The following is a 22,182-nucleotide window of genomic DNA, read 5'->3' on the forward strand; positions in this document are numbered from 1 at the left end:
ATACAGCAGCAGGCAAATATAACTTTTGAGGCCATCCTGTGCCCACCCCCCATCCTGTGCCCAGCCCCAGCAGTGCTGCTAACCTTCTTCTCCGTCGTCTCCGTCTGCTTCATCCCCTCGTGTCACAGCCTAGTCATCTGTCAATGCCGGCCTCTTCTCACGCTGATTGGCAGATTGGATGATTGACAGGCTTCCCCACCAATCACGAGTGAGGACAGAGGAATTGAAGGCGGAGTCTGGTTTCGGCCGTTCGCCCGTGGAGAAGGAGTTCGCGGCCATCTTGCATGAATGCAGACGCGGTCCTGTGTGCTGTGTGCGGCGGTGGAAGATGGCGGACACAGGTACTCGTTTTAGACATCAGAGCATTTGCACGAGTACGAGTACCCATGCAAATACTCGGTATCGTGGCCGATACCGATGCTTGTATCGGTATCGGTGCATCCCTACTTTTAAGTAAATATATTTGTAACTAACTATGCAGAAGTGTATATCAACTCCATACAAGCATTCAGGTGCTCAATCTTGACTAAAGGTTACGCTAGACATTATGTATGCATTTGGGCTCTACACTGGTAACTACAGTGGAAAACCTCTGTGTAGGAATTTGGTGTTAGACATTTTGACTTAAAGACTACTGTTTCCTACTGTCACTGCAATGATAAACAGAGATGTAAAAGGGCATCGTATGGGTTGTCACAGAACCAGCGCGAGTACACAACATATAAGTAGTGTGTATGGTAACAGTATGTAGCAATAGTATATGTAATGTAGGAGCATACAAATTTGCTTGGAAGAAAAAACAGATTATTTTCTTTCAAATGGCTGAAAAGTTTGCCAATGAATAAATGCCATCTAATATATATATCTAAAAAGATAACTCTATAGAGTATATCCTGCAAAACATATTTATAGATGAAATATGTGGTTAGCTAGAATTCCAATCCATACTAATAGTAGCAAATTAAAAACAGCTATTGGATCAATGGCCTTGTAGGGACTTATTTATATGCATTTTTCCTTATTGCACCAAGAGAAGCTTCTCTTCTAAGGCATTGTGGTGCTTAAAGGTTGTTATACTGAATTGGACACTTGTGTGTATAGTAGGTGTTGTTAAATATTGATATTGTAGGATGCTGGTTCACATTAAGCACTGATGCCCAAAAAAGATTAGATATGTAGAAGGACAGAGCACAAGCTCACCTTCTAGCCTCACAGTGTTGAAAGAAATTGGTGTGGCAATAAACATATTTTCTGGGTTAGGTGTAATTATTCTGTAACTTTCTGTACAACTTTAATGAAAGATAAAATATTCACGTCTTTCTGCTACTTAGGCCGATACTGGCCATTACTGAATTAATGCCTGAAAATAGAAGCTTCACTTCAATCAGGCAATGTGCTGATTTAAATATGTACAACAACACTAGTATTAACAGGAATTATTCCTAGAGGGTATCCTAATTGCTTTGTTAATTGAAGCTGAAGGTGAAACAGTTATCTTTTCTGGAAGCTTGGAAATATACCCGGTGGGTTATGCTCACTGTGAATATGATTCATTAACCTCTGCAAAATATCAATGTTGATATCTGATGTGATGAACAATTTAACCCTGCTAGTACTCATATAACTCTTCATTTAACTATAATAATCTTTAGCTTGCATCACATTTTAACATTTAATTATCTTTTTTTTAAGTTAACCACTCAGAAATTGGTCTTATAAAACTAAATTGTGCCATAAATGAAGCTTTTTTAATTAGTGCATTAATACTCCCTTTCAATAATAAATGCTTTTTTAATTTGAATCTATTTTTTTTAAAGCACAGTAGTTGACATTGTGCACTTTACAAAGTAAATGTTCACTTTGCTTAATGTGTAAAGTGAAGCTTTTACTTCAGTTATACAAGCAAAAATAATGTTTTCCTGTTCTAACTTCCTGTGCTCATGGGTGTTCAAACTAAACATAGCTTTACCTTGTTCATCAAGATATCTGAATGTCCAGCTTGCAAAGAGGCCATTGTCTACTTCCTAATAACTCAACTCTATTAAAGCACAACTCTAGCCTTGGGATATCCACCCCCCATTTGACTTCCCCTCAGGACCATTACTGCAGCTTTAAATCTGTATACTCACTTTTTAACAAGTATTTTTAGCTGAGCCCCTCTTTTTCCTGCCACAGTGAGTGAATCCTAAATGCTCCAAGTAATGACATGGTGCAGCTCACTCCCTGAACAATTCTCATGAGTGGAACCCTGGGCTCACAGGAAGTGGGGTGAATGAAGCTTAGCCTCATTCAACCCAAAAGAGGAGCATTACCTCATTGTTGAATTGGTGAGTCTGTAGGGGGGCATCATCAGAGATCAGGTGAGTATTGCAGCTGGAGCTTTTATTTTTTATTTTTAGTAGTTGTGTTTACCAAATTATTTTTTGCCCAAGGTAGAATTGGGCTTTACATTTACAGTACTCTGCAATTGGGTGCAAGGTACAAGAATCAAGTGGTATCAACACAAAGCAACCCAATACCTATAAAAGGCTGTTGAACAAATATATATGAATTCATTATTATTCATCAATCTCTTGATGTCCCTGTGCAATTTGTAATGGCAGTGACAATCTAAACAGCCTCCTATCTTTGCTTTAGCATAGCATGCAGGGCAGCTCAATGTTGTTGCCCCGTGTTTCTATATTTTCCTGTGATTAGAACATCACTAAACAGCCTTTGTTCACAGGGGATAAAGTGGAAGAGCCACTGTCGTCGTGTGACATTTTTAATTTAAGAAAACAAATAAAATCAGGGCCACATTTAGGGCCAATGGTTTACCATTCCTTCATGGAGTATATCATTTTTACTAAAAAGAAAAACAAGTTTACACACTTTACATGTGTTTCCACTTAACACTATCAGTCTACATTTCTGCACAGTTTTTCAATAAGGAGATGTAAAATAAAATCATTACGGTGTCACACCTCATCCCTGCTATAAATAGAATCTGTCAAATGGAATATCGCCCGTGTAAAATCAAGCCAGCAATAGAAGATCTATATATTAAAATCTGAAGTCCTAAGCTAAAGAGCACTCTAGTATCCTTGGAGTCTATGATCATAAACAATTTATTCATGATTACTGTGAGCAAAGCCAGACATTTTCTCCTGACTATAGCTTTATGTTATATTAACAACATTATTGCCCAGTTTACCATGCAATCATTTTAAAACAAAAATTTAAGTTAAAAAGAGAAATAGAACAAACACAATGTCAGAATTTATTTCTATATCAAAAATAACAAATAATCACATTAAGATTTCCAGCAGGGATTCCACTACAGTTTCATAGCTAAAAATTTTTTTCTTTTCTTCTTCCTTCCTGTACACATTTTCATAGATTACTGTAATGGTTGACTGAAATTATTTTATGTAATTTTCACAGTTTTATGTGCTTGCTTTAAATTGTTCATATCCATATGACAAATATGTATATTCTCCTTTTATTGACTGACTGTTTTTTAGGCAGAGGAGTCAGCACCTCTACTTAACAATAGCTTAGATTTGGAGAAGACTCAGACTAATAGGGGTTGCCTTGCTCTTTTTGGTATGATGCTGGCTCACATAAGGTGACCATACACTAGTTGTATATTGGCCTGCTGCCTGCTACCTGCTGACAAAATTTGACCAGTGTCTGACCCCATTAGCACTTCTCCTGAATAGGGATGGTTCGCCGGTTCGATTCGAACACGAGTTCGAATCGAACTTTGGCTGTTGGAGCACTCATCGAACTTTATGGGATGTTTGCGGTCTGTTTGACTGCGCAACGTCCCATACTACAAAGAGCTCTCCGAAGCTCTAATTGGTTAAAGACTTGCACCTGATCTTTGGTCAGGTGCAATACTTTGCCTGATCAGGGCTCAGTACTCATTTGGAGCCATGATTGGGAAAAGTCATAATGACTATGCCCAATCATGTCTCGCCTATCAGATGCCAGAAAACTACACAATTGGGCAGAGCTAGCTGTTAACGCTCCGTCATAGCTCCGCCCAATTGTTTATGTTTTTCCGGCATCTGTCAAAATGCCATTATGCGGCGGGAAACAGACGGGAAGGCGGCCAGCGTTTTTTTAAAATTATTATTTCTATTTATTTTTATTGTTTTATTTTTTATTCCATCGTCGTCGTGGACAACGCTGGACGCCATGATTGACACTGGATTACATCAGTGGATCCATTTTTTTTTTAAATAAAAGACTTGTCAAAAACATGTCTTTTGTTTTTTTTTCCAATTAAAGGATTTTATCAAAAGTCTGGACTTTTTACTAACTATTTGATTTAACCCTTTAGTGAATGGGTACCCCTTACTCATTCACAAGAGGGGGTGGGGCGGCATATGGGTGCCTCCTTAATGAAAGGGGTACCCCGATGCAAATAAGTCCCCTTGCCCGCAGACCCCCACAACCGGGTCAGGGTTGTGGGGACGAGGCCCTTGTCCCCATCGGCACGGGGACACCCTCCCAGTGCCAAGGGCATGTGGCCTGGTGTGGGAGGGAGGGGGTGCTCTCTCTCGTCCCCCCTCTTTCCGGCCCTGCCAGGTCTATGCTCGAATCAAGGGTCTGTTATGGAATTTTAGGGGGGACACCATGTTTCCCCCCCCCCCCCATTTTTGGGGGTGGGGTTCCTCCTTAAAATTCCTACCAGACCTTAAGGGCCTGGTATGGCTTTTAGGGGGAACCCTACACAGTTTTTATTTTTAAAAAATTGGTCCCTCCTAACATTTCTACCAGACCTAAAGGGTCTGATATTGTTTGGGAAGGGGAACTGCACACTTTAAGAGAATAAAAAATGTCATGTTTTTTTCTGCTGCAGCAGGTTCTATACATCGTACAGATCTGTCACTTCACAGGCAGGTTAAGGGGACCCCCAGGCATGGTATTTGAAGGCATTTTTCATTTTTACTCTTACCCTGTAAGTCATGTAAAAATAATTTTTGCTTTAAAAACGTTTTTTTTCAATTTAAATTTCATTGATTCCTATCCCCCAGGGCAATACCCGGATCCCCATACACTTTGTATTGCCAATTAATTGCATTTAAGGCTTGAAAATTGGGACATTTGATTTTCAATGTTCTACCCCCATAGACTTGCATTGAGTTCGAGTTCGAATTCGAACTTTTCACATGTTCTAAAGTTCGAATTCAAACCGAACAGGGGGGTGTTCGGCCCATCACACCCTCCTGAATTAACTTTTGTCAAAGCAGCCAGTCTGAAAATTCTGGGTTGAATACTGACTGGAGCCAATCAACTGCAGTCACTGTTCAGGTTTTCTGGCAGTGACATACCTGCAGATGTTACAATACAATAGTTGGACAGGGGGAAATTCCCCCATCTAAATGAGGAATGTTAGATTTTTTTAATCAGCCTGCAGGCCATGTATGACCAGCTTAAGCTTCACTACGTGCCTTGCTGTGTCATTAAAGCAGCCTATATGGAATGGCAGTTGACAGGGCTTAACAAGGTGAATCAAGCATTTTATTGGGCTGTGGGACCAAACAAGATGTGTATGGCTAGCTTTAGGCAAGACTCATGTGAACTTTCTATGTAGTGTACATAATAGTAAGTGCATAAAAGCATCTATCACCCATATTTTGAGATTGGTGTTCTAGGCATGGTTGAACTGCTCTCCTGGTTAGGTAAGGTGCTTCAGGTGAAGCAATATAATGTATGTGTAGATGCAGCCAGACTGCTTGCTAACAACTCACGTGTACTGAGCTATCTTGCTCTGTAAACTCTATTAGAGTGGGAGAACTTGGGGGACTGTTGGTGAGAGTCAGAGTTTTGAAAAATACATTTTATTTTTTTCTGCATTTGAGTGCATTGGGAGGTCCATAGAAGTCAATAGCAGTGTATCAAAATGCATATAACATGGTATTACCAAAAACTGGTGAATGATTATTAACTCTATCCATTCTAAATTCTAAAACACATTGCACATGTATAGATCTAATGAGCCATAAAAGATTATGATACTTTTTAACCACATACCTCAAGTTATATCCCTCCATATTTACACATAGCTTATCCCGACACTTCTCTGCCTTCCATTTAAAATTAGCAAAAAGCTCCTATTTAACAGATAATTACTTTTGGTGAGGCATCTGCCAGTCTACCTGGGATCTCCTCACCCAAAAATAATCACATGATGCATCTCTCCAAAACCTCCAGATTGTGCGAGGCAGTGGCGACTCTAGGAACAATATGTAGGGGGGGCACATAAGATACAACAGTCAAATCTGGGGGGGCACTAATAATTTTCATTGCATGTCGCAACCGCTGGGCACCGATGAGCTGATTTAATTGCAGATGGCATCGGCACCCCGCGTTTGCGACATTTAGTCCAAAGCCGCCCACAATCCCGCATACCGCAACGGCCGGGCGCCGATGCCATTCGCAATTTAATCTGTTCTCGACGTCCGGCAGTTGTGGAATACAGCATGGACTGACTGGCAACTTTTAGCCCAGGGGGCAAGTACAACCCAGAGGCCCATGATAACTTAGCCCACCCTCCAGCTCTGCCTCTTCCCCCCGCCCCTGGCTGCCACTTTTGGCATCCATGTAACACTAGTGTGAATGCATGTCTGTAGAATAAATAATCATTATTGTCACTGAAGTAGCAGTCACTGTATAACTTTATTAGTTGTTGCTGCAGCTGGGAAACAAACAGTTAAACCCCTGTGCTGTCCATGAGGGTCACTATCTGCTGAATGGTGGTCTATAAATCTATCTGATAAGGGATTTAGCTGCACAGTGCACACTCCAGACCGTACAAAGATCTTTAATTTATGGCATTGCACCCAGGATTACAACCTCTCTCTCTTCCCCTCCCCCCTTCCCCTCAGAACTCCTGTGGCACCAGGAGAAGTGCTCTGACAGTTCACACTTCACAGACTATGTATTCACATGACGAGGAAGCTTATGTGTGGGGAAATAACCTTGTCTATTTTCTGCTAAAAAGATAAAATGATCACTGATCAATCACAGAGATTTCCCAGCATGGAAAAATCTATCCGGTCTATTCACAAAAGGGTGAAGAGTTTGGAGAAGGCAGGAGAAGTGAACCATCTAGGCCAAAATAGCGGATTTGGAAACATTCTCCAATTCAGCTCACTTTCCAGTTCAGCTATGTTGGCCTAGATTGTTTACTTCTCCTGCCTTCTCCAAACTCTTCACCCTTTTGTGAATAGACCTGTATGTGTGTGATCAAAAGCACTTGTAAGCATTGTAAGTTTTTTTTTTTTTAGCTTAATTCAGCGGGGGGGGCAAAGCATAAAACAGTGGGGGCAATTGCCCCCCCTTGCCCCCCTGTAGTGACGCCTATGGTGCGAGGAAGCTTATGTGTGGGGAAATAACCTTGTCTATTTTCTGCTAAAAAGATAAAATGATCACTGATCAATCACAGAGATTTCCCAGCATGGAAAAATCTATCCGGTCTATTCACAAAAGGGTGAAGAGTTTGGAGAAGGCAGGAGAAGTGAACCATCTAGGCCAAAATAGCGGATTTGGAAACATTCTCCAATTCAGCTCACTTTCCAGTTCAGCTATGTTGGCCTAGATTGTTTACTTCTCCTGCCTTCTCCAAACTCTTCACCCTTTTGTGAATAGACCTGTATGTGTGTGATCAAAAGCACTTGTAAGCATTGTAAGTTTTTTTTTTTTTTGGCGATTATTGCAAGCAATACCTAAATATATGGCCAGATATGGCCGCGTTCAAATCTGTTGCACATTGGGCTACTACTGAAGAACGATTAGATGCATATCTGTGGGCATCTATATACTATATGTATAAGATCACAGGGCAGATGTAAAGCTGGCTATCATATATCATATTATGAAGATGACAATAGGTGAGAAATTTTTTTTAACAAAACATACACCATATTTTCTAAACTGTTGTTGAAATCTCCAGTTTTACCATAATACATTATAAATAGCAAGATGTGAAAACAGAAATAATAAAAATACCAAAAACTGCAAAATGTAGGCAAATGTAAATTCCTATTAAAGAAAAATTAGTTATGTTAAGCTGCTGTCAGAAAATGTATGAGCTGCTTCCCGTGAAAATGATCAAGAGCAAACCTTTTAATTCAGTCAGGAGAAATAGAATCTGTAAGACTCTCCTCCTTTTGATAAAAAAAGATTATGAAATAGTTTATTCAACAGACAAGGCTGCTCAGTTTTCATGTTGACAGTACAAGCTAAAAATTATGAAACAAAATTATTTTGCAAATGTGTTGTTCAATGTCTCTCTCAGTTACAGCTTGTATTTGCATAAATAAAATGCAAATATATGTCTATTCCACAATCCCAAAGAAGCAATAAATATTGACAGCATGAATAATGTGTCTTTATACTCTGTATGCAACCTTTACATATCTCTACTTGTTCAATGACCTATTATGACCAAAGCTTTACGTTTTGGATAACATCATATGTATAAGCAAGGACACTGTCATTACCACTTATTTGCAAAATAGTCTGCTAATAGTACAGTATAGGAGACTTCTAGGCTTTCCACTGAATGAAAATATTCCATTCCCTTCCCACATACACCATAGAAAGTAAAAAAAACACAAAAAAACACAGATCATTTTTTTGTTCTTCATACAGTTACACAAACAGATCAAAAACATACTGTACTACACTGCAGTCTACGATACAATTTCATTTTTTTAAAGTTTTAGCAGTTTATAACCATTTTCTGTTCCCTGCACAATATAGACATTCCTCAACTATGGGCTATGTCAGCATAATTTCCCTAATTTTTTACAAAATACTCTAAATGAAAACACAGACACATACTCAATATCCCCTCCTACATACTGTGTAGGCCATAAATATAACACTGTTAGAGACAAATTTGTCCCCTCATAATGTCAGTCAATGATAACGTCAACAGTTGTCTAATAAGAAAATGATATACTGTTTATAAGAAAACTAAGAGCAGTAATAGTATGATTCAAGGTGGTGTGTTTCTGCCCCAGAGCCCAAGGGTTAAGGCAACGATTCTGTAATCTAAAAAGCTAAAAAGAGCCTTACCTAGCAGAAGCTATGGACTACCTGCTCCCAGCACAGAACCATGGCTAGAGGAGGCAAGATCTATCTGTAGGCAAAGCCACGGGATGGCCTCTGATTAAGCAACAACCATGCCTCATCCCCATGCTGGGACTGGAGCCAGAGGTAAGATTTAGGAAACAGTTTACCTCAGTTTTAAGGAATTATTGTTTCATCTTAATGAAAAATGCAACATTTATGGTGTTGTTGTCCCAATGGTAGTTCAGAGCTCTTCTCCTATTGTAAGAAGGATCTGTGACATAATTTTGGCTAACTTAGACACTTGTACCCAGGGAATAATTGTGTTATACCCTGTACTAGTAACACAGTGCCAGTTATTATACCTTCCTTAGAGGTCTGAAAGAAACTCACATGGAATAATAAAGTAAATCTGTAATGCAAGATGTACAGGAGCTCCCATTTCTTGCCTCCTTCTGAAAATGCTAAATGCGTAAACTGGCTTCAGTGCTTTTGACTCTCTGACCTAAAACTAGACACTGTAAATAAATGTCAGAAAAGTGTCACAATTCCTTATCTCTACACCAGATTCAGGTCAGGGAACTTGCATTCTCAAAAGCAGAGGTCTGATGTGGCAGCATTCATTATTCTTTCATGAGTTTCCATTTAAGGTCTACATATAAGTTACAACTACCAAATAGCAATATGGTGTTTTACAGGATAATTTTCATTCATTCTTGTGACTTGCTTATTTTATTAATTTACAGTTAGCCACAATCATAACCTAAGATTGTTAACATGCAGAGCTCTAGTTCTTTAGTGGAATGCAGTTCACTAAAGTGGTGGTGCCAAAATGAAATGCAGTTAAGTGTTGGTGTTTCTGATAAATGTTGTTAGCAGACAGCAGACCACTAAGGAATCTACTTAAGTGTTACTTGCTCCTTGTGATAAATGTACAGTTCCAGCCTTGCTTACAAAGATTTGATTTATACTAACGTACTTTATGTTTAGCTGAACTGTTGCTGCAACAGCTAGAGGGGCACACACACACACACACAAACCAAAAATAGCACTTAGTATGTGTGTTCCTGACATATAAAATGTTTTTCCTAGAGCTCAATGTAAAAGCTCTATTTTAAGCTACCAGGTTCAACATAGAAATGTGCCCAGAAATGTATTTGCCTTGTAATGTTTTTTAAAATGAATGTGGACTGCAATGTCCAAGAGCATTAACATTGTATTCTCTGTTCATTGTTTTCTACTGGATTGAGCTTTGGAATATTCACCAGAAGCACAACTACTCGGAGGATGTGACATAACTTGGCAGTGAAGGTCATTAAATCATCAGTAATAATGGACACACTTTACAAGATACTTTTTTCATAATTGAATACTAGCTAATCAGTTGTCCTGTTTTAGGATTTGTGTCATTTTTGTGCTATACAAATTGGTATGGAGTCCACCCAAAATATTTTAGTGTGATTTCAAAACTTATTTAGTTGAATTTAAAGAAGATGGGCCTGTATTTTTATAGTGTTGTAGTAACTTTCTACTACTTCAGTTGTAAAATGAAAGATAATCTGAAAGATTCATTCATTAATTACTAGGGAAGACAAACAGCTCCTGCTTTAGATATGTTAATTAACGAGCATGAGTTCAAGTGATATAATATGATGTCTGATTTTGATATCTTTCACATGCAGATACTATTTTTATTAAAGATAAAAACATAAAGGGTAAGTTAACATGTGTGCCTTATGCGGCTTACCTGAACTACTAAAGTAGCTTTGTGTTTTCTACTGTACATTGAAGGCATAAATCCAACAGTAATTAGAGTCCCAGAAGTTCCAATTGGCATTAATTCTCCAGTTTGTGGAAATACAGAAAACTCCAAGTCACTGCCTGGTAAAAAATATGCGCTGAATGGCTCTGGATACCTTGGTACATTAATAAAAAGATTTGAGTGTAATTAGATTTTATCTTAAAACAAATGAACAACAAAATACAGCATAATGAATTGATAAATACAATAAAAACTAGGCACGAGTCATTTCAGCAGTGAATAATGATGAAATATCAGGAAAGATTTTCTCCTCCTGAAGCACTGATTAGAAATGGGATAGAAATGTCAGTAGCAAGCTGCACTTCAATCTGTCACTACAGGTTGGCCTCAAATACCATTACACCAATGTCGCCCTGCATTTGTGTGCCCTGGGAAATAAAGAAAGGTCATACACCTTAAAGAATCACTGTTACCACCATGACAGGTAAATGTTGCCAGGCAATTTATAATACCTTTTATTTTGAAACCACTCAACTATTTGAAATGGTCATAATTTACTAGACATGAGCTACATTGCATTTTGTGCATAATTTAGAGACAGCTGTATCTGACATACAAGCAATTACTGCAGGAACATTTATTTCTTAAAAACACTAAAATACTTTCAAATACAACAAAGTTGAATGATTGTCCATGTAACGTTGTAGGAATCATTGGCCATGGTTATTCTAGTTCAAAGTCTGAATCCTAGTCTAGATTAGTTTAAAAATGATTATGGCTAAACCTACAGATGTCTGAAATCAATTTAAATTTTCAGAACATGTAGGGCACAACATAAATTGTTGTATGATGTATACAATTACTGACAAATGTAGTTTTAATGTAACCACATTCCCCATCCCAGTTAATGTTTTAATGGTGAAGTCAATTACTGGTTCCAGAGAACAGAGCAAGGTTTAGGACATCAAGAAAAGTCTTCCTATAAAATTCAACTTGCATATTACATAATGTCTTTCAATATCACAAATGATTCAACAAACAAAAAGAAAATGAAACATGGACTTTTGCAGCCCCAAGTTTACAACATAAGTAATTAAAATAGATGTTATTAAATGTAGATAAAATCCTTAATATAGCACTGCTGTGAGTGCAATAAATGTATCCTAACTCAAAAAAAGGAGATGCCATTTGATGGGTATTATGTTGAAGATGCCTGATGCACACCATACAGCGTTGAGACCAATAAAAACAGGAAAGGTGCTCGAAGTGACCACCACAGATTGCACTGTGCAAAACCTCAGTAATGTGAAGATAGGTCACTAGCACTCCAAATGCAAAGAAAGTTTTTTTATTGCAAAAAATGTCACACAGGTAAAAATTGCCAATGTTTCGGGGACCACACAGGGTCCCTTCCTCAAGGTGACACTGTGCAGTTAGTATTAAATCTCGGTATTCATAAGCATAGGTTTACCATATGGTGATAGATTAATTATCCAACTCTATGCATTCCTCAGATTATTGGTCCCCTACTACAGGAGTAAAATGGATGTAATTGCTCTTTAGCACATAATGTAAAAAACATTTGCAATGTGGGTGGTAGGGCTGCAGTAGATCCTCATTGAACCATATTGTGGCAAAATGTATCCCGTATGTCATATGGTGATATTCTCACACTTCAAGAAAGGGCTAAATCATCCATTTGTCAATACGCCCCACAAGGGATTCATTTCACTCTGTGTAGAGGTGTGCAGGCCACCAGTTGACTGGGGGGAGGGTCAGGTAAGTACTTTAGTTTGGAGCTCTGACAAAAGAATGACAGTGAGGATTTAATCCCTTCAACTTCTGCATTTGGGGCATCTATATTTAGAATCTCTGATTTATTTAGATTAATCTTAAAATAAGATATTTTAATAAAGGTTTCTAGTTCTCAAGGCAAGGGTTTGAGATCTGAGGATGATGTTGGGAAAAAAAAGAATGTAATTGACATATGGTATCAGCTTATGCTCCTGAGCATCTACATTTATGCCATTTATGTCTGGGTTGTTTCTAACAAAGATAGGTATATCAAAGACTATTAAAATTATAGTTCTCAGGGAAATGGCAAAAAATAGGGTGAAAGGGGACATCTCTGCTTTATGCCTTTATACAAGTTGAAGCAGGTAGATAATAGGCCGTTAAACTGAAGGGGTGGTGTATAATAAGCTTATCCGAGGTAATAACTTAGGCCCTTTACCAACATGTCTAAGGGTGGCTAGGAGATGGTTCTAGTCAACCCTATCAAAAGCTTATAAAATGGTGATAATAGGGTGTGACTGTTATGGACATTGGCATAGTGAATGAGGGACATGTCTCTCTGGGTATTGTCCCTGGTTTCCTTTCCCATTTGGTGAGGAGAGATTAGATTAATTAAAATAGGTTGGATTCTACTGGCATGGACTTTTGCATATGATTTGATATCTACATCGAAGGTGGAGATCAATCTGTAGCTCCCACAAACCGATGGGTCCTTACCAGGTTTGGGAAAGACAGTAATGTGAGTATGTAATGTTTCTGTTATGGGAAGGTTGTCAGAAGTGAAGGAACTGACAAGCACCTAAGTGGGGAGTTAGTATGCATTGGTAAGTTTTATAATATTGTAAGGTAAATGCATCAGGGCCAGAAGCTGTGGTAAGTACGGGCTGTACTTCCTCCTCCATGATAGGTGCTTGCCACTTATGTAAGCATGGTTTTGGCCTGGGGGTCTCATGAGACCTGACTTTGTATAAGGATTGGTAAAATTCTCTTAAAGTTTTAGCTATCGCAGTTTAGGTGTGGGAAAGGGCATCACACTTCCCCCATAATTTTAGATATGAAGCAAGCTGATTTCTTTTCCTTAACGGCTGTACCCAGTAGCTTCCTTGTTTTTTTGCCAAGCTCATATTTTTAGGATATCAGGTTATTAGTATGTTTCATTTGGGTTTCTAAGATATTTTACAATTTCTCCCTGGTTATGGTAAAGACATGCATGTAGCTATCTAAAAGGGATTGTTTGTTTAAATGTTGTAAGTTATAGATTATAGATCTTGTCAGTAAGTTTTCCAATTTTGTGAGTTTATACTTTATTCTATCTAGATTTGTGGACTATGAAGGAGTCCCATATGTAGCCTTGTGAGCTTCCCATATTGACCTGGGGAGAAAGCCCCCTGCCTATTCTCTTTGAAAAAAATGTTTGAGGTCAGAATTAATCATATATTAGATTTTAGGATCTGTCTAGTTTTCATGTGAATTCTGGGTGAGTGCTGTTTGTTAGTTTTAAGGTAGCTACAACTGGCACATTATACAAGGTTGTGGATTATTGTATGTCCATTTTAAGAAGGGGTTCTAAATGTGCTCTAAAGTTGTCTAAAATATATCATCAATTCTCGAGTTTGATTTTTGTAAATAAGAAAATACTGTATAGTCCTTCTCACATGGGTGAAGGATTTCCTAAGTGTCTATCATTTGTAGCTTATGCAAGTTTTTCTTTACAGAGCGTAGGTGTGTATGTTCTATGGACAAGTGTCCTGAAAGGAAACCTAAATATGTTCTACTGGGAGGTTTAAATTACCTACAAGTAATGTCTGATTTAAAGTTTTTTTAACATCGCATCTGAGGTCAGTGCAATTTAGCACGGATGAAAATGTATATTGTGTAAAGGGGGACAGCTCCCCTTTCCTTTTTGTATTCACATGTTAAAGCCCCATTTGTAAACAACATTAAGGTACTTCTAGATTAAGTAAACTGCTTGACTGGTCTTTCCATTGCTGAAAAAGATCTCAGTGCATTCATAGTTGTGTGTTCTGGCATTTTTAAGTAGTAACTGGGGTGACCTTCCGCCACACCTGATCCGTGAATGACTGAAGGGCAGGAGTAGTTTCCTGAGATCCAGGTAGTGCCTGTGGGGGAATTCCCAGGATATCACAAAACTTCCAGGTACAAAAGAACAGTTGTTTTCTAATTTTTCTGGGCTATGAGACAATATGGAAATTCCTATCCATATTGTATGCCCACCAAGCACAGACCTGCTAGTAGGGGGAGAAGTAGTACACTATGACATTCCAAAGTCTCTTGTGCACGGTCTGGAAATATCTGCATTTCAGGCCCCTCCTCCGCTGATCACACGCAGCACCTGTCCTTCCCGGGAGCTGCCCAATACGGCCATGCACGCAGCACGGACCTGTACGGGCTGCCCATTTCTCATGTGAATGAGGGCTAACACATAAAGCCAGGCTTCCTTTTAAACACTCACAGCCGCTATCATGGGCTACACCTGTGATTACCAAGCTGCAATGACAAAACCTTTACTGGACAGCTTACTGAAGTGATGGGATATCGGCCCACCCTTCTCTCCATTATCCCGTCCCCAGGAACCCAGAACACAATTTATAAATTGCACAAGTAAATCATGCATGCTTTCCCTGGGGTTTTTAACTAAAAAGAGGGATGCAAAAAGGCTTGGTGTTCCTATATGTATATATATATATATATATATAACAGCTCCTTTAGTAGTATGCATTTGACATTTTTCATAAGAAATATAGATTCATATATACAAGGGTTAAAAAACCCTCATACCATTGTTGCTGTCATTTGTATAATTCAAATAAGAGCAAGCACCGAAGAGGAAATCATTTCTCCAACATAAAAACACATCACTGGAATCAGGATTTATTTAAATAGCTAAATAGCCATTTTGCATAATACAATTTCTTCCTCTGTTGGATTGCTCCTTTTGACCTTTAACAACTTTTCACTGCTGTGCACAGAAATCCAAATGCAACAGTAACAAAATAAATACAGTTGTGTTTAATGTCCTAATCACTTTCTAATCCTTCCTGGCCCCTGGAATTAAATTCATACAAATAACCAACTCATAAAATGTGGCCTAACTTCAGCAAATCTTTGCCAATTATGATGATAATTTCAAATGTTAATGCCTACTCAAATCATATTTCACATAAAATTATATACTCTAATACAGTTCAAATTAATGAGTACTTAATTCTGAATAATTAAAGTTGCAAAAACAAATTAAAACCTGAAAATAATTGCTGTGTGCTCTAATAAGAATATAGAGCCATGTGTTTTATTTTTAGTTATATAGTCATGTTTATGACTTTACTAATGATTTGTGTGTTCCTTACTTTTCCAACTTTCTGTCACAGTCTGTGGAGAAAGACAAAGTATATCAACACACTTCACTTTTGTAATAATGCATTTTTTTGACTTAGGAGCACTCCATATGTTATTCCTGCCTATGGAGGTTTTAGTGGCAGTTACTCAAAGGCCATTTATCTGTTCATACACAAGGATAGCAAAGAAGCCATTGATTCACTACATTGGACATAGGGAGTGCACCACACAAGACCCATTGAACCTTATGGTTTTAAGAGAGGCTGCACTCACTGCACCTGCAGTATTTTCAGCAATGTTACTTTTTAACTGTGGAAAAATGTAATTGGCAAACCAAAGTGAGACATTCTAAATTATATATTTAGTCAGGTCTTTTTGACTTGCTGTGCATGATGTGAAAAGAAGGAGTAGAGTCATTCCCTCTATTTATGAATATCTAAGACTCATAGGCATTCTTTCAATTTATCACTGTATATAACTGTCCTTGTAAATATCTTGGCTTTCTCTAAGAAAGAAATTCTATCTGGTACTCCCTCACTGCAACTACTACTGGACCTTACCTATTTAACAGTATTATATCACAGCTAAAATAATAAAATATATGCTACAACAAACACGTATCATAACTCTACCAACAATTTCATAAGTTAACAAACCTACCTTGTCTGACTGGACAGTCGGAAGCCAACAACAGACTCTTTGTTTAGACCAGCTGCTTCAATCTCAATAATATCATCCACATTCGATTCAGTGGCAACAAACTGTATGGGGAACTTCCATATCCCTCCTGTGACACACTTTACAACTAATGTGGCAGAATGCCTGAAAGATCAATTATATGGCTTAGTTAATTAGTTTACACGTGTGAGCCTATGTGACCTTAAAAAAAAACTATTATGAGAGAAACATGGAGACTGCTAACGTCTTCTTCTAAAAATGTTAGTTGCCAGGCTGCTGTGCTGACCCTCTATTTTTAACTTTAAAACTATGCAGATAAGATCTTCTGGTTTTTTTAAGACTTTCTCAATCTGCATTCTTGTTCCAGAACAGATACAATCAACGTATTGAAAGCCAGATGATTACTGCAACAGCCAAGCAACTAGTACTTTTAAAAGGTTATCAATTGTAGCCTCCATATTACTCTCTTTTACAGGTTTACTTTAAAACAGTACTTCAACAAGTACAACATCCACCCTTTTGTCAAGTTACATATTAATTAAAAGAAAATGTAACATTATATTTCACAACACTGATTGTGTAACTATCTGAAATCTATTATACATTATTTTCCCACAACTCCCTGGAGAGCAGATATCACAGGGTGAAAGGTATGCATGATGTATCTTTCAGGAAAAAAAGAGAACTTCTAGAAATGGTTCCCTGTTCCGGAACACTTTTTGTAAAACAACTGAGCAGCATTGACCAGGAACTGCAATTATAGATAGCATATGTGATACCATCTGCTGATAAAGTCTGGCATCCTGGTCATTCAGATACAGTATTGTGCTAAGAGCACCATTAAAGTTTGTTGGATTGAGCAGACATTGAGTACACCACTGTTAATAAGAATCAAAAGTGAAGAAGCTGCAAAGCTCCTGAAAATATAACTGCAGTCACAATTCTTTTTTGATAGAATAAGGGAGTGTTAACATTTCTGTCATGATTTTATTTCTGTCTGTGACCCCCTTTGTTGAAATACTCCCTCACTTCCTGTTCCTGTGACAACTATCCAGTCAACAGGAAGTCAGGGGAAATATCAAAATATAGGCATTGAGGCCAGTAAAAACCTGACAGAAGCTCTAGACCTTCTTACTCAATCCAAAACAAACTAAAATATTTTGTATGGAGTTGTGCTTTAAAAAACAAGTTCAGCTCTAAATATTTTGCATGCTTATGTTAATAGAGAGGAGCTGCTAGAAATGACAATTGCTGCCGATCACAGGGAAGAAAAATAGGAAACCAGATGGATTTTCTAACCCATCCATTTATAGTCCTTACAAGTGCTTTCAGCCAGCAGCCATCATAGTAGACATAAGAAGACAGCCAGATTAGGTAACTGTCATCTCATTTCCAAGAACTGCAGAAGATATTTTGCCTGAAAATGAGAAGGCGGCAATTGGTTTGGTGACTCAAATATAGGAATATTAAAATACTTGCCCTGTATCTGTAATACTGCGTTAAAAATAATTGTCAAAGTTTAGGCTTCCTAACAGGTTCATGGTACTCCTTTCATTGAGCAGTATGAAGAAGTGCAGGTGCGAGGAAAAAGTTAGCTAGTTCATCTACTGAGAAGTAACTGCATGGTTTCATTAACTCTCATGTCATTTTGCATTGTACATGGCACTAATTAAAATGAATTCTTAACATTCCATATTTGTTGTCTAATTGCAAGATTAGGTATTACTTTCACTATAAAACACTACATATGTAATACTTTACCTCATTGACTTGTTGGGTGCAAAAATGATGTTGAAAATTAAAGTGACAATCCCAGATGGTGTATCACGCTCTTTCCTAACAAGTTCAATTCCCACAGATGGTTCCAGCTGGGATCTTGATTCTTCAGAATCATACCTAATTTCATACAAAAATTCATCTGTAGTGCTGAGACCTAAAATTAGACCAAGATGAATGGTTAGACCTGTCAGCATCAGTGCCACCCATGACCTAATACAGCTTGCCTATATAGCTTCCCATTATAGTTGTTTTTTATTAGGAAATGTATTTTTAGCCACATCAGAAACATCCTTCTATTAGAATAAACAAGAATTTTACACTTTTTCACATAAAATCCTGGATGCAAAAATCAAGTAAAAAGTACATCAAATGTGATTATGAAACTATGTAAAAAAAACTAAAATAAAAACCCTTTTAGCATGCTGTCCTCCTACCCTGTACAATTTATAATACATCCAACAGACTCTCTTGCAAAGGATGCAGCCACTGGACAGACCTATGTACAGACATTTTCATCTACAGAAATATTAGAAAACAGTGTATGTTTCAACACACCAAAATCAAAGCAACACTTAAATACCAATTATTTGTGAATCCATGCCTTAAGGGACATCAAAGGACTGAAAAACAAGAGATTTCCATTTGTTGTATATTTAAATGGTTATTCCACTTTTGTTAAAATGTACCATTCGACTTCAACCTGTAGCTATTTGAATGACTGTAGCTAACTTTGCTTTTCTAAAATTGCCAAACAAATTGAAATCAATTACTTATCACCATGATTGTGATAACTCCCACACCACTAGAAGACACAATAATGACATAAGGCTGGTGGGAGAAACCCCCGAGTGAACAGAGAATGACACTCCAGGAAGGGTCAGTTATTGCACAGACTTCAGATAATAATTCCTTTTGTTTAGAGTGGTGTTCAGTGTTGTGAGCAGTGGGAGGCATATATACATTCACATGCTACAGTTACTGCTTTAATTTCAAACATTCTGGGTGGTGACAGAGTTGCTTTAACAGTTACAGGTGTGAGTATTACACTGTATGATTTTTAGCAGGTTTTAATAATGGATAGTTTAGTGTTGACTTACATCTTTATCATAGCTCTTTAGAATACCTCCACTAGCCAAATAAAGGGTTGACAGGGCTGGAAACTTTCATGATTCATGTTCTTTGGTGAGATTCTTTCCTAAGTTCCTTCTCTTGTACATAAGCAGTCTTTGTAAACATGCACTAAACCATTTATCTGTTAAACAATGGTTGATGTTTATTTAATTCATGCATATGCAACACAGGCTTTTCATGCATCACTTATTCCCTGTGCAGAATGAGTCATAAAAACTGGCAGAACAATACTGGGAGAAAAAGTAAATCTTGTGCCCATAGCAACCAGTAAGTTTCCAGAGACAATTATATAAAGAATGCTAATGCTGCTATGAGCAATGCCAGTCCTGGTTTATGTGACCCTTTGCATAGAATTTTGGTAATGAAAAGGAACCTATTGCCCTGTACCTTTAACTGTTCTTTCTGAGATAACATCAAAAAACTTTTATATAACTCTCAATATCCTTAATATATATGAGCCTAACCATTAACATACTCATTTAATGGAACTAGAGTCAGAAAATTCATGTAATTATTAGAATGACACAGAAGAGTAGAATTGGGTTTCCAGTATCAAAAGGATGTCTGTTTACTGCACCCCTCGTCTCCTCATTCCCTTTGTTTTGTAAAGTCCATCTCACTTCTCTAAAAAATAGTGAAGGGGAGTTGAGACATAGCAGCAGTCTCAGCAGGGAAAGGAAGTAAGTCGTACAAAGCAGGATAGCGAGATTGCAAGGAAAAGATTTAGAGGAGCTTACTGGACATACAGTATCTGAACCATATACAGGTGAAACTTGAATAATTAGAATATCGTGCAAAGTTCATTTATTTCACTAATGCAACTTAAAAGGTGAAACTAATATATGAGATAGACTCATTACATGCAAAGCAAGATAGTTCAAGCCGTGATTTGTCATCATTGTGATGATTATGGCTTACAGCTCATGAAAACCCCAAGAACCCCCAAATCCACAACCTCAAAAAAGTAGATTAATACATGGAATCAATAAAACAAGGATTGTACATAGAACAATATCGGACCTCTGAAAAGTACAAGCATGCATATGTACTCAGTACTTGGTTTGGGCCCCTTTTGCAGCACTTACTGCAATTACTTTTGCACGATATTCTAATTATTTGAGTTTCACCTGTAGATTATGATGAATTTTATGAACCCTAATACTAAAAACAAAACACCTGTAATGTCACATATGTCATTGCAGGTGAGATGTAAAATAAATGATGGTTTTGTACAACAATTATAGCTGAACTGCAAATAAACATCTAAATACAAAGATAGAATACATAAATGGGAGCCATAAGAATTTGTATTTCTGTCCATCCATCCTGATTTCTCTCTGGTTTATCTAAGTAACCATTACACACCTTGTTCCTCCACCAGTCTGTGACGGGAAAATGTAAGGAAAAGCAGCAGACTGATAAGCTTATCTCTATCACTTTGCTCTCTCCTCATATCAGCGAGTCTCTCATTAGTACGTGAATACTTAAAGGGTTTCTAAACCCTCCGTTTTTTGGCCTATATCTACTGCTAGCAAGCAGTAGATATATATGCAAAAAGTTTAAAAAAACAAACGCTTTAACAGCAGTTTAAACCTACCCCGTCTTCGCCACACGCTCTAGTCCGAGAATCCGAAACTGAACGGGCGGCCGCAAAGCATCTAGGGGAGGACTCATGCGCAGTTCGGATTTTTGGCCGGGAGACGAGCAGAGACGCAAGGTAAGTCTGTGGACGCGTGCACACGCATGCAGACACCGCAGGATTGGAAGTGCCTGCAAGGACAGAGGAGTCAGCGCTGGATCGGAGAGCTGCGGCACCGCTGGAGGGACAGATGAAAACATCAGGAAAGAAGAAGATCGGATTAGGAGACATTATTTAAGGCAAGTGCTGACATTAACATTGGGGGAGGGAAACTTTTTTTGCCTTTAATGTCACTTTAAGCACAGCAGACTAGCTCCTTGTGCTGTTTCTCCTTCACCCTCTGTTTTCTCCTGTGGGCTCTGCCATGCAGGGGATTGCAAGAGTCTGACACCAGGTTTTACACTGCAGGCATTTAAAATGCATTCAATGTTGTATTATTAAAAACAGAGCTACATTAAATGATCTTATTTAATATCTGTCTGGAGTTCAGCTTTACATTTTTGTTTCAGTGCTACTGCTATCCACTTTTCATTAATCAGACACATAATACGTTTGGAGGTGGCTATGGCTACTTTTAAAGTCTAATATCTGATCCAGAAGCCCTTTACATTCTTTATTACAAAAAAGCTTTCATAGATTCTCTAGTCACAGATCTTGTTTATACCTAGATACTTTCCACAAATTATATTAAAAATAACCAGTACTGAATCATGCTTTTTCAATGTAGACTTTCAAATTATGGCTACATTCACAAGAGAGAATGAAGAAGACCTCTTCAAGCACAACACAGACACTTTTTCTGTTATTAAGATGCAAAAAGAAGATACACAGTTTTACATTTTAATATGAGGAAATATAGACTGTGCATAGCTTTATGACAGATATGAGAAACAATGAATTAAAAGAAGAGAAACAAAAACTGTATTAGATACCATGCTTTACAAAAGTGTTCCTTGAGGCTGTTTTTCTAATC

At 37.9% G+C, this 22,182-nt stretch overlaps 1 protein-coding gene across 1 annotated transcript in view; it reads right to left on the reverse strand.

Moving 5' to 3' along the window:
- LOC108795814 (cilia- and flagella-associated protein 47-like) overlaps positions 1-22,182 on the reverse strand; it is a 41,938-nt gene that overhangs the window by 6,111 nt on the left and 13,645 nt on the right. The window contains exons 3-5 of the mRNA XM_018567120.1: positions 18,422-18,593; positions 16,643-16,804; positions 10,817-10,985 (exon numbers count right to left, since the gene is read on the reverse strand). Coding sequence (XP_018422622.1) covers positions 10,817-10,985; positions 16,643-16,804; positions 18,422-18,593 — 503 coding nt within the window. The remainder of the gene's footprint in view (positions 1-10,816; positions 10,986-16,642; positions 16,805-18,421; positions 18,594-22,182) is intronic.

This window comes from Nanorana parkeri, unplaced genomic scaffold, assembly GCF_000935625.1.
Source record: "Nanorana parkeri isolate BGI_ZX_2015 unplaced genomic scaffold, ASM93562v1 scaffold1010, whole genome shotgun sequence".
NCBI lineage: Eukaryota > Metazoa > Chordata > Amphibia > Anura > Dicroglossidae > Nanorana > Nanorana parkeri.